The 16,660-nt window shown below is 44.9% G+C and overlaps 1 protein-coding gene across 1 annotated transcript in view; it reads right to left on the bottom strand.

The window, feature by feature from the left end:
* Positions 1 to 6,992, bottom strand: part of ptk7b (protein tyrosine kinase 7b) — a 278,930-nt gene extending 271,938 nt beyond the window's left edge. The window contains exon 1 of the mRNA XM_043687347.2: positions 6,695 to 6,992. Within this exon, the coding sequence (XP_043543282.2) occupies positions 6,695 to 6,770 (76 nt within the window). The 5' untranslated portion in view covers positions 6,771 to 6,992. The remainder of the gene's footprint in view (positions 1 to 6,694) is intronic.
* Between the last annotated feature and the right edge of the window lie 9,668 nt (positions 6,993 to 16,660).

Here is a 16,660-nt window from a genome sequence, read left to right as displayed (position 1 = left end):
TTTGCTATAAATTCTGTGTCTTACGATCTTATACTCCACAACCACCTGAAGGAGCAGCACTTCAAAAGCGAGTGCTTCAGAATAAACCTATTGGACCATAACCTGGTGTTGTGTGATTTTTAAAATTGAGAAGCATGAATAGAACAGAAAGTCAGTTATTTTCCCAGGGTAGAAATATCAATTACTTGGGGATATTGGTTTAAGGTAAAAGGGGGAAAATTTAAAGGGGAAGAGGCAAGTTGTTTTTCCACCCCCACAAAGGCTGTTAAGTGCCTCGAAGTGATAGGACTACATGGATGCAAAAGGTTTTTTTGTTTAGAAAGGTGTTGTGTGTCAGCACAGGCTTGGCGGGCTAAAGAGCCTGCTCCTCTGTTGTATTGTTCTTTATTTTCCAAAGATAACTGTTACTGTGAATAACGTTAAGGCGGCAAATGGAAATCGTTCTCCTTCTCATTAAACTGTTGCTAGGTCTAAATCCTGGAACTTGGTCAGATCAGCACTACATCTTTGTTCAACTCAATAACACTGTAGGGGAAAAAGGACCTGTCCAAGGGGCAAAACAGGATCTTATTATATAAAAGAATACAATTTCAAAGAAAACATTCTATATACTTAATAAATAAACAAACATATCTTGCATCATATTTTAATGACTGGAACTTGCACTTATGGGATGGTTCAGAATTAAGCATTCCCAAATGAAGTTTGAGTTCGAATTGTGCAAACATCTTGAGCAGAAACTGAATCATAACCTTCCGATTCAGGTGATACCACTACGACAAAGCTGATTTAAATTCTGCTGTGAATTTCTATAATTTAACTCTTTTGGTAAGATTATTGGTAAGATTAGGTCAGGAGTAGTCTTGATTCCTCCCCTCCGATCTGAATTAAACTAATTGTCTCAGACTAGCCATTTGGACAAGGTTCAACACAGTAAGCATGGATTCATGAAAGAGAAATCATGCTCAAAAAAAATCTACTAGAGTTCTTTGGGGATGAAACTAGTTGAGTTCATCAAAGGGAAGTTATTGGGCTCTCAAAAGGCTTTCAACAAAGTCCAAGATAAGGGATTAGCATGTAAAATTAAAGTGCATAAGATTGGAGATAGCAGTGAGCTGTACAGGAAACTGGCTGGCAAAGTGGGAATTAAGTAGAAGAGATCTTTTCCCCGATTGGCAGGAAGTGACTAGGGAGGTACCACGGTGTTAGAAACCCTGCTATTCACAATATACATTCCTAATTTAGATGAGGGAACTGAATACAACATCCAAATTTGCAGATGACAAAGCCTGGGTGGAAGTGTGAGCTGTGAGGAGGATGCAGAGAAGCTTCAGGACAACTTGGACAAACTGATTGAATGGGCAAATGCACAACAGATGTAGTGTGACATGGATAAACGAAAGGTTATCCACTTTGACACCAAAAACAGGAAGGTAGATTATCTGAAGAGCTATAAAATTGACAGCAGAAAGTGTACAGCGAGAATTGGGTGACATTATACATCTGGGGAAGGGAAGCATTCCGATGCAGCTGGCAGTAATGGCAGCAAATCGTGGACTCTCGTGTGTTCCAAAGGTAAGGCATTTCAATTGATATTTCGGTATTGTGTGATTGATTAAAAGTTTACTATTAGCTGGTTAGTTGAATAAGGCCATAGAGAAGTACTAACAATTGTTTAACTCAAATTTGTTTAAATTAATTAAATAAGTAGAGATGGCCAGACAGGTGATGTGCTGTAGCTATATGATATGGGAGCTGGCTGATCCCATTGTGAACAGCAGTGACCACATCTGCAGAAAGTGTCGGTTGCTGGAGGAACTCCAGATCGGAACTGATGATCTGAAATCTGAGTTTCAAACACTGTGGCATATCCGGGAGGGGGAAAGAGTTACCAGGACGCTTTGTTTCACACCCAGCAGATTAAGTAATTCAAATTCAGTCAGGGACAACAGAGTGTGACTGTATGTGAGGCAAGTGGGGGATCCCGAGTTCAGGAGTGGAGGAGCCTCAGTCCTCAACCTTGTCCAACAGGTATGAGATTTTTGCTCCCTGTATGGATGAGGAAAAGGGCTGTGGACAGGATGAGCCAGCTGACCATGGCACCATGGCGCAGAAGGCTATTCAACAGAAAGGGGGGTGGAGAGCAAAAAGACAATTTGGTCTTATAGGGGATTCTATAATTAAGGGGACAGAAAGTATCCTTTGCGAGCCGAATCAGGAGTCCCACATGGTGTGTCGCCTGCCCGGTGCCAGGGTGCAGGTCATCTCCAAACGGCTTAAAAGGATACTGGAGCGGGAGGGGGAGGATCCAGTTGTTGTGGTCCATGTTGGCACAAACAACATAGGCAAGGCTAGGAAGGAGGACCTGTTTGGGGAGTATCAAGCACTAGGAAGGAAATTGAAGAACAGGTCCTTGAAGGTCATAACTTCTGGATTACTGCCCAAGCCACATGGATAAGAAAATTAGGGAAGTAAACAAGTGGCTAAGAGATTGGTGTGGGAAAGAGGGTTTCCATTTCATGGGACATGGCATCAGTTTTGGAACCAGGGCAATCTGTACAGGTGGGGCGGACTCCACCTGAACTGATCTGGATCCAGTGGTTGCGGGGGTTCAGCACTGGCAGTTAAACATCCAAGGATTTACAACTTATCAAAAAGACAGGAAGGTGGTCAGAGGGAGTGGGGTTGCCCTGTTAGCTAAGAATGAAATTAAATCTATGGCATTAAAGATATAGGGTCAGATATTGTGGAATCTGTGTGGGTGCAGTTGAGGAACCACAAAGGCAAAAAAGCCATAGTGGGAGTTACGTACAGACCTCCCAGCAGTGGTCAGGACCAGGGACGCAAGATGTACAGGGAAATAGATAGGGCATGTCAGAATGTTAAGGTTACGGTGATCATGGGGGACTTCAATATGCAAATGAACTGGGTGAATTATGTTGCTGGTGGATCCAAAGAAAGGGAATTCATGGAATGCTTACAGGATGGCTTTTTGGAACAGCTTGTGATGGAGCCCACAAGGGAGCAGGCTATTCTGGACTTAGTGCTATGTAATGAGTCAGACTTTATAAAAGATGTTAAAAGTCAGGGAACACTTAGGAAGCAGCGATCATTACATGGTAGAGTTCAGTCTGCTGTTTTAAATAGAGAAGGCAAAATCAGATGTAATGGTGTTACAGTTAAATAAATCTAATTACAGGAGGAGTGAGAGAGGAAAACCAACTGGAGGCAGAGCCCATTGGGGAAGACAGTAGAGCAACAATGGCAGGAGTTTCCGAATGTAGTTGAGGACAGAGGGACATCCCAAAGAAAAGAAAGATTACTCGAGGGGAAATTAGACAACCATGGCTGACAAAGGAAGTCAGGAAATCTATCACAGAAAAAGAGAAAGTCTATAAAGTGGCCAAGAGCACTGGGAAATCAGAAGATTGGGAAAACTACAAAAACAGAGGATAACAAAGAAAGAAATAAGGAAGGACAGGATCAAATATGAAGGTAAGCTAGCCAGTAATATTAGAAATAATAGCAAAAGTTTTTTTTCCAATATGTAAGAAACAAACAAGAGGCAAAAGTAGAGATTGTGCCGCTCAAAATCGATGCAGGAAGGCTCGTGTTGGGAGACAAGCTGAAGAACTTAAAAAATACTGTATCAATCTGGAAGACATAAGTAATATCCCAACAATTAAGGAGTGTCACAGGGCAGAGTTGAGTATAAGTGACCATTACAAAAGAAAAAGTACTTGATAAGCTCAAAGATCTAAAAACTGATAAATCTCCTGGTCCAGATGGGCTACATCCTAGAGTTCTGAGGCAGGTGGCTGAGGAAATAGCGGAGGCGACGGTTGTAATCTTTCAAAAGTCACTGGAGCCAGGGAAACTCCCAAATGATTGGAAAATCGCTGTTGTAACCCTCTTGTTCAAGAAAGGATCAAGACAAAAGATGGAAAATTATAGGCAGATTAGCCTAACCTCGGTTGTACGTAAACTTCTAGAGTCCATCGTTAAGGATGAGATTTCTAAATTCTTGAAAGTGCAGGATCGAATTAGAACATGTCAGCATGAATTTAGTAAGGAGAGGTCGTGCCTGAAAAACCTGTTAGAATTCTTTGAAGAGGTAACGAGTAGGTTAGATCAGGGAAACCCAGTGGATGTTATCTACCTAGACTTCCAAAAGGCCTCTGATAAGGTGCCGCACGGGAGGCTGCTGAGTAAGGGCCCATGGTGTTAGAGGTGAGCAACCGGCATGGATTGAGGATTGGCTGTCTGACAGAAGGCAGAGAGTTGGGATTAAAAGGTTCTTTTTCGGAATGACAACTGGTGACAAGTGGTGTTCCACAGGGTTCATTGCTGTTCACTTTATATATAAATGATCTGGATGAAGAAACTGGGGGCATTCTGGCAAAGTTTGTTGATGATACGAAGTTAGGTGGACAGGCAGGTAGTTCTGAGGAGGTGGGGAAGCTACAGAAAGAGTTAGGCAGTTTAGGAGAGTGGTCCAAGAAATAGCTGATGAAATTCAATGTGAGCAAATGAGAGGTCTTGCACTTTTGAAAAAAAAAACACAGGCATGGACTACTTTCTAAACGGCGAGAAAATCCATAAAGCCAAAGTACAAAGGGATCTGGGAATGCTAGTACAGGATTCTCTAAAGGTTGACTTACAGGTTGAATCTGTGGTTAACCTGTGGAATTCACTGCCACCGAGCGCAGTGAAGGCCAGGACGTTAAATGTCTTCAAGGCAGAAATTGATTAATTTTTAATCTCACAAGGAATTAAGGGATACAGGGAGACTGCGGGTAAGTGGCATTGAAATGCCCAGCCATGATGGAATGGTGGAGTGGACTCGATGGGCCAAATGACCTTTCTTCCACTCTTATTTCTTATGGTCTTAAATGGTAGCTTACTCTTCTTTGTGAAACAATTAGCATACAGAGCAGAGATGTTTTGTTGTAATTACAGTGAATTGGTGAGACTACATCTGGAATATTATGTCTTCTTATCTAAGGAAGGCTGTTCTTGCTATCATGTGCAGTGAAGGTTTACCACATTGATTCCTGAGATGGCAGAACTGAGGTGTGAGAAGAGATTGAATCACTTAGATTTATATTATTCACTGGAGCTCACAACAGGGTTTCAGGGTTGGGAGGAGGGAGGGGTCTGTTGGAATCATAGATAGGACAAATGCAGGACAGATGCACCTGGTGGAAGGGAAATCTACAATCAGGGGTTACAGTAGAGGGAAACAAGGTCAACCATTTAGGACTGAGAGGAGGAGAAATGTCTTCACCCAGAGTGTGGTATTCCTGTGCAATTCGCTACCACAGAAGCAGTCGAGACAAAAACAAAAACAAAAACATTGTGTGAGTTCAAGGAGTTGGACATAGTTGGATTGAAGGGAACAAAATATATGTGGAAAAGGAGGAACAGTAATGGTTATAAAGCCTGCCCTGCCATTTTCAAAAGACCTGTGGTTTACTCCTGTTCCTATTTTCTATGTTTTCATAACTGCCCTTTCCATTCAGTGAACCTTGAAAACTGCACTATGGCATTGTTATCACATGAAAGTACTGGTGCATGCTGAAAAATCGAAATGAAAACGGAAAATATTGGAAGGACTCAGCAGATCTGGCAGTACAATATCTTTGGTTTGAAACAGTTAACGTCTCAGATTGTGATTTTATAGAAAATATCAGAAAGGCAAGGATACAAAAACAGCCTTGGGCATTCCTGGTTAGCGTTCACTTCCTTACGACAACATTAATGAATTAATCGAATTCACATGCATGTGTGCAAGTGTGAAAATGTCTGCGTTAAGTGGATTTGAACATATGTTTGCGTTCGTCAAAAACGGCAACAGTAAAGAAAAATTCAGCTTCTAAATCGGTGTTGAAAGGTCCAACTGTGGTGAGCGCAACTCAAAGTTACAGGACCTGAGAGGCATCACCCTTTATGTCGACGACAAGACTTCAATTCTTCAAGAAATTGTCCCAATGAAAATTGCTGAGTACTGTACTTTATTTCTACACACCCTGGAATGCAACCCCCGAAGAGCTAGTCACAGCAATTTAAATTATTCCCAGTTAAAGGCTCATGCTAATACACTACAGGACGGAAAGTCAGACTTTCCGAACCCTATTTATCACGACATCTGGTTATAATTACATAACTAAATTGTAATACGCAGATTTAAAAGTTATTCTATTTTCTTTTTCTCGCACAATTCCAATCTGAGAAGCAAGTTTCTTCCCCAAAAGTCACAAATTAAGACATCGAGGTACAAATATTGACTATTTGCTGTTTCTGTTTGAGGAGGCAGCTATGGAAATCTCCTAAACACGTACAATTTTTATAAATTTGCAACCATAAGTTGAGGTGGGGAGGAACGGGGACGCGGGTGAGTGCGAAGAAATATTCCGAAGGATGAGCAAAGAACGCTCATTTCGCAATTCCTCACAAAGTAACATTTTTTTTGTTGAAGGACGTCGGCAAATTTATTTTTAGTTGACGGAACGAATGCTTTTACACGAATCTTCTCCGTCTCCCAGCAGCCCAAGAATCTTTTAAACCCCACCCACCCACTCGCAGGATTGTGAACCCACCCAGTGGGATTTAACAAATTCGCACATCGACGTTTACTCCTGGAGCCTCTCCAGTTATTTATTCTCAGTCGTGTCCAAGACCCCCTCGACTTTACCTTGCATCAAGAGCGCCGTGGCTCCGAGAAGCAGTGCCATCCTCTTCGCCACCGAAATCCCACAACTCAGCACCATGAATTACATTGGAGAAAAAAGGATTAAAGACGCAGACAAGATCGGCTTCTTCACTTTTTGCGTCTCTCTTCCCCGATCGGTCGGTGAATCAATCGATTGCCTTTTATTCAGTACTTTACCTCTGGTACTCCCATCGTCCGACAGCGCTCGCGCTTACACTCACACCGACCCCGAGCGCAGCGCGAGCAAATAGCCAACGGAAAAAAAACCGCCACCACTACCAAACCTGCTCACCGGAAACCCTTCCAAAAAAAACCTTGCTTGATGGGGGCTCTAGCCAGTCGTCATCTGGTGTCGAGGGCGGGATCAGTGCTATTATCCAATTGGATTGTTAAAGGAGATCAGGTTGTTTCCGGTAGGATTAAGTTTGGTTGCACAGGGAATGCCGCTTTGTTGATTTGAGGAAAAAAGGTGAGTTACTGTGATTGTAAGGAGATGCAATAACAACTTGGACAAAAAGACATATAAACCTATAGGTGTAATGGCAGAAATTAGGCTTGATTTCTTTCAGATTTTCGTCAAAATAAACGCTTGAATCCTTTGAAATTTGCATCACTTTACAAGTATCAGTTATTTTCTAACTTACCTCGATCGTGGTCAGTCCTCTTAATAAAAACATCAGGGTGTTGGCCGCTTGACAACGGCTTCTCCAACCGAGGGCCGTGTTTTGTCTCCAAGAAGCGGGTTCCTTGGAGGAGAAGACTTTAGTCTTAGAGATAGGTGAAAGGGGGTGAGTACTAAGAAGACGGGATAATTGCATTCCTATAGCGCCCCTCATAAAGTTAGTTAAATTAAAGCGCGATACTGTGGATCCAAAATTAAAAATGCTGGAGAAACTCAGCATCTCCAAAAGCTCATAGTCACAGAATCATAGAAGTGTGCGAGTGCAGAAGATGGTCATTCGGCCCAATGTGGCTGCGCTGTTCTGAGCATTTTAATTTAGTGCCGATCTCCTGTCTTTTCTTCATATCCCTGCACAGTTTCCATTCAAATAATCATCTAATACTCTCTTCTCTGCCTGAACTGAACGTGCTTGCTTCCATCACTGCAAGGCATTGTATTCCAGAGTCGAACTACCGGTCCCGTAAAAAAAGTTTGTTTTTGGCCTGGCGTTTGCTTATTTTGCAAAACACTTATTAAACTATCCTCTGATCTTCGATATGTTTGTGAGTGGGAGCGGGTGTCCTCTCTTCAGACCCCTCATAAGTTGAAACTTTCTATCTTCTTAGCCTTCTCCTCTCCAAGGAAAACAATCCCAATCTCTAGGCAAGTTTTTCTCGTAACTGAAGTGTCTCATCTCTGTATACACGTTGCTATTCAAACGTTTGACATATTAAGATTTATTTTACACTGATTAAGATCTTTATTAAACTAATGTCAAATCGATGTGAATGCATTAATTGACTTGTTACTGAAGTATTGCTGAGTTACCAAGTTCACTCTTTGGTTCCTTGGACTTTCAAACATCTGTTCTCCTTGATGTTAACTATGGTTTGGTGATAGCAACCTTACCTCTCAGTGAGTATAGGGAATGCTCCACTGCTGGAGGACAATAACCCCTGTCTGCCCCCCCAAGGTGTAAGTATTGCTAGTAATCAGAGAAAGCAGTGGTTGTTTCTGGGTATCTTGAGCAACATTAATCCCTTAGCCAACACCACAAATAAAGTAATTTATCAAATTGTCATATGTGAGTAAAACAAAAGCAAAATACTGCAGATGCAAAAAATCTGATGTAAAAACAGAAAATAGTGAAGATCCTGCGTAATTTTTGGAGCATCTGTGGACAGAGATATAGTGTTTCAAGTCTGTGACAGTTTATCACATTTGTGGAACATTGCTGTGTGGCATTTGATTGCCATGTTTTACCCTGTATTACAGCATTGACTACACTTCAATGTTAATTCATTGGTTGTGAAATGTTTCAAGACATACTGAAGTAAGGATTGGCATTTTATAAATGCAAGTCCTTTCTTTATTTATGGATCTTTTGTGAGTTTGAAAAAAAAATTTATTTTAAAAAACATTGGTCAGAAATAAAACTGTTGGTGTCCATTACCAGTTATGAAATGGATTCTTGAAAACATAAGTTCCAGATCTTGGCCATGCTATCTGAAAGAGAATTTACTTCTCCACTGGAAGGAAGAAACAAAATTAACAGAGGTGGTTAACCCAAGTGTAATTTCAAGCACATGTCTATAGTATATTGAGTATAAAAACAGAAGGGAAAATAGATTTTAGAGAGAAGAACAAGCCTAAATTTTAACCATCAGCACCTATAATTTATTGAAACAGTGGATTGACCATCTGTTTGGTTTTCAAAGGCTGCAGAAGGATTTGGATGAAATATGACAACTATCATAGGTTGACAATTCTTAAAGCTCCATTTAATTCTGTCTTATTTATACCTCCGTACACTTTATAATGATTGAGGTAACCATAAAGGCTCAACTTTCTCAACGTTGACCCTTGCTTCAGGTGTGAGTACCCTCATGTTAACCAACACCAGTCCTATTTCTTTAATGTGAGAGTAGTGGTATGGTTCTCTGGGACTACGGTAATTTCACCTTTAATGATTCAAATATAATTTTGATAAGTACATTTTAACTTATAGTCCATAAAATGTGGAATCAGCATTATAAATGCGTAACTAAAGTAACAGTAAGCTACTTAAGTTGAGTAACAGAACTTTCAACTGTGAACAAACTACATTATTTCACAATCGATGATATAAAAGAAAAAGTGAAACTTTCTGACTGTACTGCTCAGAGACGTGAACACACTTAGAAATGTACAGCACGGGAACAGACCCTTTAGTCCAACCCGTCCATGCCGACCAAATATCCCAACCCAATCGAGTCCCACGTGCCAGCACTCGGCCCACATCCCTCCAAACCCTTCTGTTTTAAAAAATTCTCAAGGTCAAGGACCAGGCTCGCAGGAAATTAGTCTGACACAGAACAAACAGCCAAGAGGCGAGTCTGCTAGAATATAAGTGTTTTATTCCCCGCAGCGTCGCCACAACCAGGTCTCGTACTTACAACGGGTCTGGTTTATACTCACTCTACGTGTTACCGGAACTGGGAGCCGTCAGTTCTCGTAGAGCGGTTGCCAACAACCCACGCTCGGCGGTTAAACGCAACCCCGGAGCAGACTCTACCGAACTGGAGACTTTTCCAGCTGATATACTCTTTTCGAGATCTAAACATTCATGTGAACAGCAGAGCAAGGCTGAAAAACACATTCCATTCTGGTAATATACAGATAAGAAGATTCACACGGGAAGGTGTGTAATAAGATTCACACGGGACTAAGCGACACCTTCCATTTTCGGTTAGATTCACACATGTATTGGGACACAATTTTAACCCTTTCACCACATTCCACTGCTTGGCCCAATACATGTGTTACATTATGATTCACACATGTATTGGGACATAATTTTACACCACATTCCACAGCTTGGCCCAATACATGTGTTACATTATGCCCATATGTATTCTTTCTAACAAGCGCCTACGTACACGCCAAATATACAAGCAAGTCAGGACATTACAGCATGTTAAAATCACCAGGACCGCTACCAGGATCGACAAGGGTGGGAACAGGAATGTCCCCGCAGTGGAGGACATACCACTCAATATGTCCCACCAATGATGAGCTGACTCCACGTCCACTACACGGGCAGCATGTACTACCTCCTGTCCATGTATAAAGGTAGACACCGTAACCTTGGTGACATTGGTTTGATGCTTTCGTAATATCTGCTTAAGCTCCTCGGATCGGTCCAATGCTCGCTTAAACCGATCCAGGGAAATGTTCCAAGGATTCATCAGCACTTTCCACTGCACCTTGGTAAAGTGGCGAGCACTGCTATAAGTGGTCAACAGATAGGTCTGATTCTGCCAGTGCCACTGATAGACATTTGAGAGGCATCCCGAGAACGGTGCTGAGGGAAGCATAGGATGTGGATTATTGGTAGCCACACAGAGCGTGTGTGGCCCAATCTGCCACATCATGTCCCTTGGAGTTTCAACAGTCCATTCGCACAGGGCCGTTCCCTTAGTCAAGCAAGGGTCCCGATACCTGTCCATCAGTAGGCAAGTTTTCCCCTGATCAGTCTGTTCACAAGCGGACAGATCATAGGTAATATTGGTATCTGGGCTAAACCACTGTCCCCTTGTCTTCAGAAAATAATATCCAGAAGATGTAATCACTGGTAATACATAATATCGACAGACCGTAACAGTGTGGGTTACATTCATGGTAACAAAGTATCCGTTACACATAGTTGCGTTACACCATGTTCGTTCTGGATGGGTTATCATCCACAATTTCTCAGATACATTCCATATTCCCCTCCACGCTTGTACATTGGGGGATGTTACCACACGCAAAAAGCGTTCTTTCTGTATTTGAGCATGCAACATTTGAATATGACAGGCAGTCCAATTTAACTGAGCCGTAATGTTCTCAAACAGTTCCTGAGTGGCACCCCAGACATCCAGTTCCCATTGCAGAGATCGTATCATTATTTCAGCTGTCTCTCCTTGAGTCATCATTACGGATGGCATCCACCTTCCAATAGTATGTAGTCCTTGTGAGGTGGCCTGTCCCGTGTTAGATAATTTAGTACGGGTTACCTCAGAGTCAATGGCATTCGAGATACCCATAACAGTTCCTGCGCCTCCCAGCAGGGTGTCGTACCACGCTCGTCGCCGCCTCTTGGTATGACACTCGGGTATGAGGGGCAACTGTACCCGCCAATGAACATCAGTGTGCAGTACCGCCCGGGCCATCTGTTGACAAGTTGACATAATAGGGGCCAACTGTGTTCGATGCGACCGCACGCCCCCCGTGGCACCCCTCTTCGGTGCTGGCCCGCCCCGCGTGGGGTTTAATAACGCCTCAGACGGGGCGTTCGTCGAGGGCAGTACCATTATTAACCACATGAATCGATGACGATTCCGAATATCGGTGGCATTGCGCAGCCACAGATCTTCCTCCCGAGCTGTGACGCTCCAATGAGTCCCCGTTGTCCCGCATGTCTGGGTGCGTCGGTCCCACAAACACGTCTTGACTTGGGCATTTACCACCAGGGTGCAATTAGGCGGTATGAACGATATGTCATATTTTTCCCCATTCCGGCGCATGTAGCACTGTGCACACGTGTACAATTGACAGTCGCTGGTGAGAGTCAGAACAACGCACTGCTGACCGGGTTCACATGTAAAATTGTCCTGCGTCCGTCGCTGGCTACTGGCCTCCCACCGCACCTCATGGCGGGCGACCGGTACCAGCGTCCAGGCCGTGATACTGATGCCCTGGAGTGGCCATCCGATCGCGAACATCGCCAATAGGAGTCGCAATCCCCATGACCACCCCATGTTCAAGGCGGAGGGCCAGCCTGCGGGTGCATAGCAATTACAACATTATTTAGGTCTCACGTAAGTAGCACTGGTTCGCTGGGACGTTTGCCCAGGTCGGGTCCCCGGGGTACATAATGGTGACCAGACTGTCCTTCCCCTGTGCTATGATTTCGGCCGGCCTGGGGGGGCCGGTCGTCTGGCGCACCCATACCTTGGCCCCCTTAGTGTCAGTAGACCCAAATCCCCCCGTCCCACGCTCAGTAACCGTAACGGGAGCTCCCGTCTCTTCCACCGTTGTAAGGTTACATGGCTTAATGACCAATTGCGCTATTCTGTCCCCCTTCTGTATCACGTAAGATTCAGCAGTGATGTTGACCAGGACCACCCCCAACTCCCCTTGGTAGTCCGCGTCAATTACGCCTGCCATCACATCAATCCCCTTTAGTGACAGTCCCGACCGCGGGAGGATATGCCCATAGGTTCCAGGGGGACAAATCAATCCTAATCCGGTCTTAATCACCGTAGGTTTCTGTTGGATCAAAGTCTGGGCAGTTAGTGCTCTTAGGTCCAGTCCAGCCGAAGCCGGCGTGGCCCTTACGGGAATATCAGCTTCCTCAGCGAATTTCCACATTTTAATAGGCTGAGTCTTTGGGGTATCACATACTCGTATCATCCTATTCAAGGGTGTTACCCCATTTCCTAATGGGCGGTTATTAATTTGTTTCACCACCCGAATTAGCTGCTTCTTCCAACCTGTTAAGTCATTGCAACCTCCTGCTTTTCGTAGTGAGGACTTCAGAAGCCCATTCATTCGTTCTATAAGTCCCGCAGCTTGTGGGTGATAGGGTACATGATAAACCCATTCCACGTGGTTATCGTGACACCACTGCTCTACCACCCTTCCTGTGAAATGGGAGCCATTGTCACTCTGGACCTGTATGGGCAATCCATAAAATTGTTCAATCAAATCTAAACATCGCAAGGTAGCCTGTTGATTGTTGTGACGACAGGGATGGGCTACCAAAACCCCAGACATAGTGTCCACAGCTGTACATATGTGGTTACATCCTTGTGAGGAGGGTAAGGGACCCACAAAGTCCATTTGCCAGCTCTGTCCCGGACCATCCCCCCGATGGATATGTCCCATCATGTGTTGGGGCACTCCCTGCCGCTGATGTTGACACTGCTCACACTGGTTTACTGCAGTCTTAACATCATCTACCATAAGATCTATTCCTCGGTCTCGAGCCCATTGCAAGGTTCCTTGCACTCCCCAGTGCCCAGCCTTAAGGTGTGCCCATCTAGCTAGGTCCACTGAGGTGCCCCTTTGCACAATCATGGTTCGGACGATACCATCCACATATCGGTTATGTAGAGCTTCCACATCATTTCGAGATGTATGGGCATCTACGTGGGTGATGTATATGACCAGGTATTGAGCTTTCTCCCATATATCTTCCCATAACTGTTTACCCCATACTTCCCTATTCTGGATCATCCACTGATTGGCCTGCCAAGTTGGCATCCATTGTGTCATGCCGTTAACCACTGACCACGAGTCAGAGAACAAACAAACTCCCATGACCCCTGCTTGCATGACTACCATATGCACTGCTTTTAATTCTGCCCACTGACTACTTTTTCCCTCCCCTAATTCTTCTAGGGTAGTGCCTTGTTTTGGGTTAAAGGCGGCAGCTTTCCATCTACGCTGTCCCGCTTTCCATTGGGCTGACCCATCTACGAACCAAGCCGTGGCTTGTTCATCCGGGGTCAGTTCATCATACCGTTTTCCCATTTTAACGGGTGATTCCTTGTATTCAATCACCTCAAACCGTTTTTCCCCTTCCTCAGGGGCCTCCGCCACTTGCTCATGTAGGACTGACACTCCTTTCTGTCCAGTCCGCACTCTCTCCGACACATACCATTTCCATTTAATGATGCTGCTCTCTTGGGCAGTTCCTATTCGGTGGGTAGTGGGGTCACTAAGTACCCACGGAAGAATAGGGATAGCTGTTCTCATGATCACTTCATGTCCAATGGTCAGGGCTTCGGTTTCCACCAAGCCCCAGTAGCATGCTAATAACTGTTTCTCAAAGGGGGTATACCGTTCCCCTGCCGGGGGTAATTTTCGGGACCAAAATCCCAATGGCTTACGGGTTCTTCCCTGTTTTTGCCATAAGCTCCAATTGGCATAATCCCCCTGTGCTGAGACTTGCAGTTCTACAGGTCCTGACTGTATCTTTCCCAAGGATACAGCTTGCTGTATCGCTTGCTTAGCCATTTCAAATGCAGTTTGATGTACCTCCGTCCATTCGAACGCTGCCTTTTTCCTCGTAACTCGATACAAAGGTTTTAAAATTTGTCCTAAATGGGGAATATGCTGTCTCCAGAATCCGAATAACCCAATAAATTGCTGCACGTCCTTCTGGGTGTGAGGGACGGCAAAGACCTGAATCTTATTTTTAGCTTTCGCAGTGATTTCCCTTTCCCCCTTGTTCCACACGATTCCTAAGAATTTTACCGTTTGTGAGGGACCCTGGATTTTGGCTGGGTTGATCTCCCACCCATATCCTCGCATATGTTGAACCAGTTGGTCCAGCAATTCCTGAACCTGCTTCTGACGTCCCCTGTATCATCATATCGTCAATATAGTGCGAGATCATCACTTCGTCAGGCACTTTAAAGGCAGCCAAGTGTTCTGCAACTATCCGGTGGCAGATAGTAGGGCTATGCAGATATCCTTGGGGCAATCGCGTGAACGTGAATTGTCTACCCTCCCAAGTGAATGCGAACTGTTCCTGCCTATCTTCGGGAATAGGAATTGTGAAGAAGGCATTAGCCAAATCAATTACTCCGTACCACACCCCTGGATGATGTTGGATTCATCCTATAATAGTGACGGCATCCGGGACCGCTGCCGTCAAGGCCGGAGTGTGACGGTTTAGTTGCCGATAATCTACCGTCATCCGCCATGACCCATCGGCTTTATGTACGGGCCATAAGGGGTTATTCCACGCCGTGGTGCATGTCCTAAGCACTCCCGCTTCCAAATAATCCTTAATTGTGGCGGATATTTCTTTATGTCCGCCGGGAATCCTATACTGTCTAAGACTTATTACGCGATCGGCGATCGGGATGGGGAAGGGGTCCATTTTAACCTTTCCCACTAACACCGTCCTACAGCGCAAAGCCATTTTCGTGATTCCAAATTCAAACTTCCCTTGTTGGAGGTGAAGTGTTAAACCGGCCAGAATGTCCATTCCCAGGATCCATTCTCTAACTGGTGTAATGATAATTGAATAAGTTTTAATGGGCATTGTACCTATCTTTAGGGGCAATTGTACTGTTTTTCCTTCAATCAGATTACCTCCCAGCCCAACCAGCGTGACTGGGGTTCCTTTAAACTTATGGGGCGTCCCATAGATTAAGGTGGCCTCCGCCCCTGTGTCCACTAGAGCCATAACGGTTTGGACGGATTTGCGCCAATAGATAGTCAATGATACATGAGGTCGAATGTCGTCTGCTGACCATTGGCTCGTTCGTGGGCAAACCCTTGGGGCTTGGCCCGATTCCTATTGTTCCTCCCATTCATCTTCCCCAGACAGCACTGGGTAAAGACGTTTGCCTCGCCCTTCTTTGTTCTTGCCTTTCTTACTAGGTTTCCGGCCACGCCTATCCACTTTATAACACTCTCGGAGGGGAGGCCGTACCTCCTCCTCCTCCTCGTCCTCCGAGGATTCCCACCGCTGGGAAGTGGAAGTTCTACCCCTTCGAGGCTCATTAACAACCGGACCCCGTGTCTGACATTTTTGTGTTAGTAATTCCACTAGGTCTTCCATAGTGGGTCGGGACTCCGTCTCTACCCGGGACACCTTCAGTCCCTTTCGTCTGCATAAGTCTTTTAATTCCGGTATAGGTAGGCCATCAATCTCCGATGCTGGGACCTGCGCCCGTATCAAAGCTTGCCACAAAGCACGCCGTGAGGGGCCTTGGTTACTTCCTTGATTAGGGTTTACTTTTCCCCCTGCCCGAGCCTCAGGGCGACGCCCCTCCGTGCCCCCCTGAGAAGCACGGGTTGTGGGTCCCCAATCCCCCAAACCACCCATCTCCCTCATCATACTACGGGCATCTCCTAGGGTTTCTCCCCGTCCACTCAACATTATGGTTAATAACAGTGGTTTATAATGGGGGGGGGCAGTCTTCACTAGGTGGTCTCTAGTCTGTCTACTAACATTTGTGTTATCTACCTCATCCAGCACTCCCAGCAACAGGGCATCCCGCACACACAAACGGGTTAGCCTCTGAACCCCTTCCTTAATTGTTGTCCAAGTTCCTTCCAAGGGGGGCCAATCGGACGTGAAGGGATACTGTTCGGCCACTGCCCTGGCATACATCCCAAATAAGGTCCCCATACTGCGATCTATTACCATATCCTTGGCTTGTCTGCGGTACCCCAGGTCTATGGCAGCATCCTTTGCTAATCCACCAAACTTGGGAGCATCCTGATAGTCTACCTGCACTTGT

This window comes from Chiloscyllium plagiosum, unplaced genomic scaffold (genome assembly GCF_037043375.1).
Source record: "Chiloscyllium plagiosum isolate Xiang-an unplaced genomic scaffold, Cpla_swu_hap1 HiC_scaffold_3, whole genome shotgun sequence".
In the NCBI taxonomy this organism is placed as follows: domain Eukaryota; kingdom Metazoa; phylum Chordata; class Chondrichthyes; order Orectolobiformes; family Hemiscylliidae; genus Chiloscyllium; species Chiloscyllium plagiosum.
This window is presented reverse-complemented; position numbering and strand designations above follow the sequence as displayed.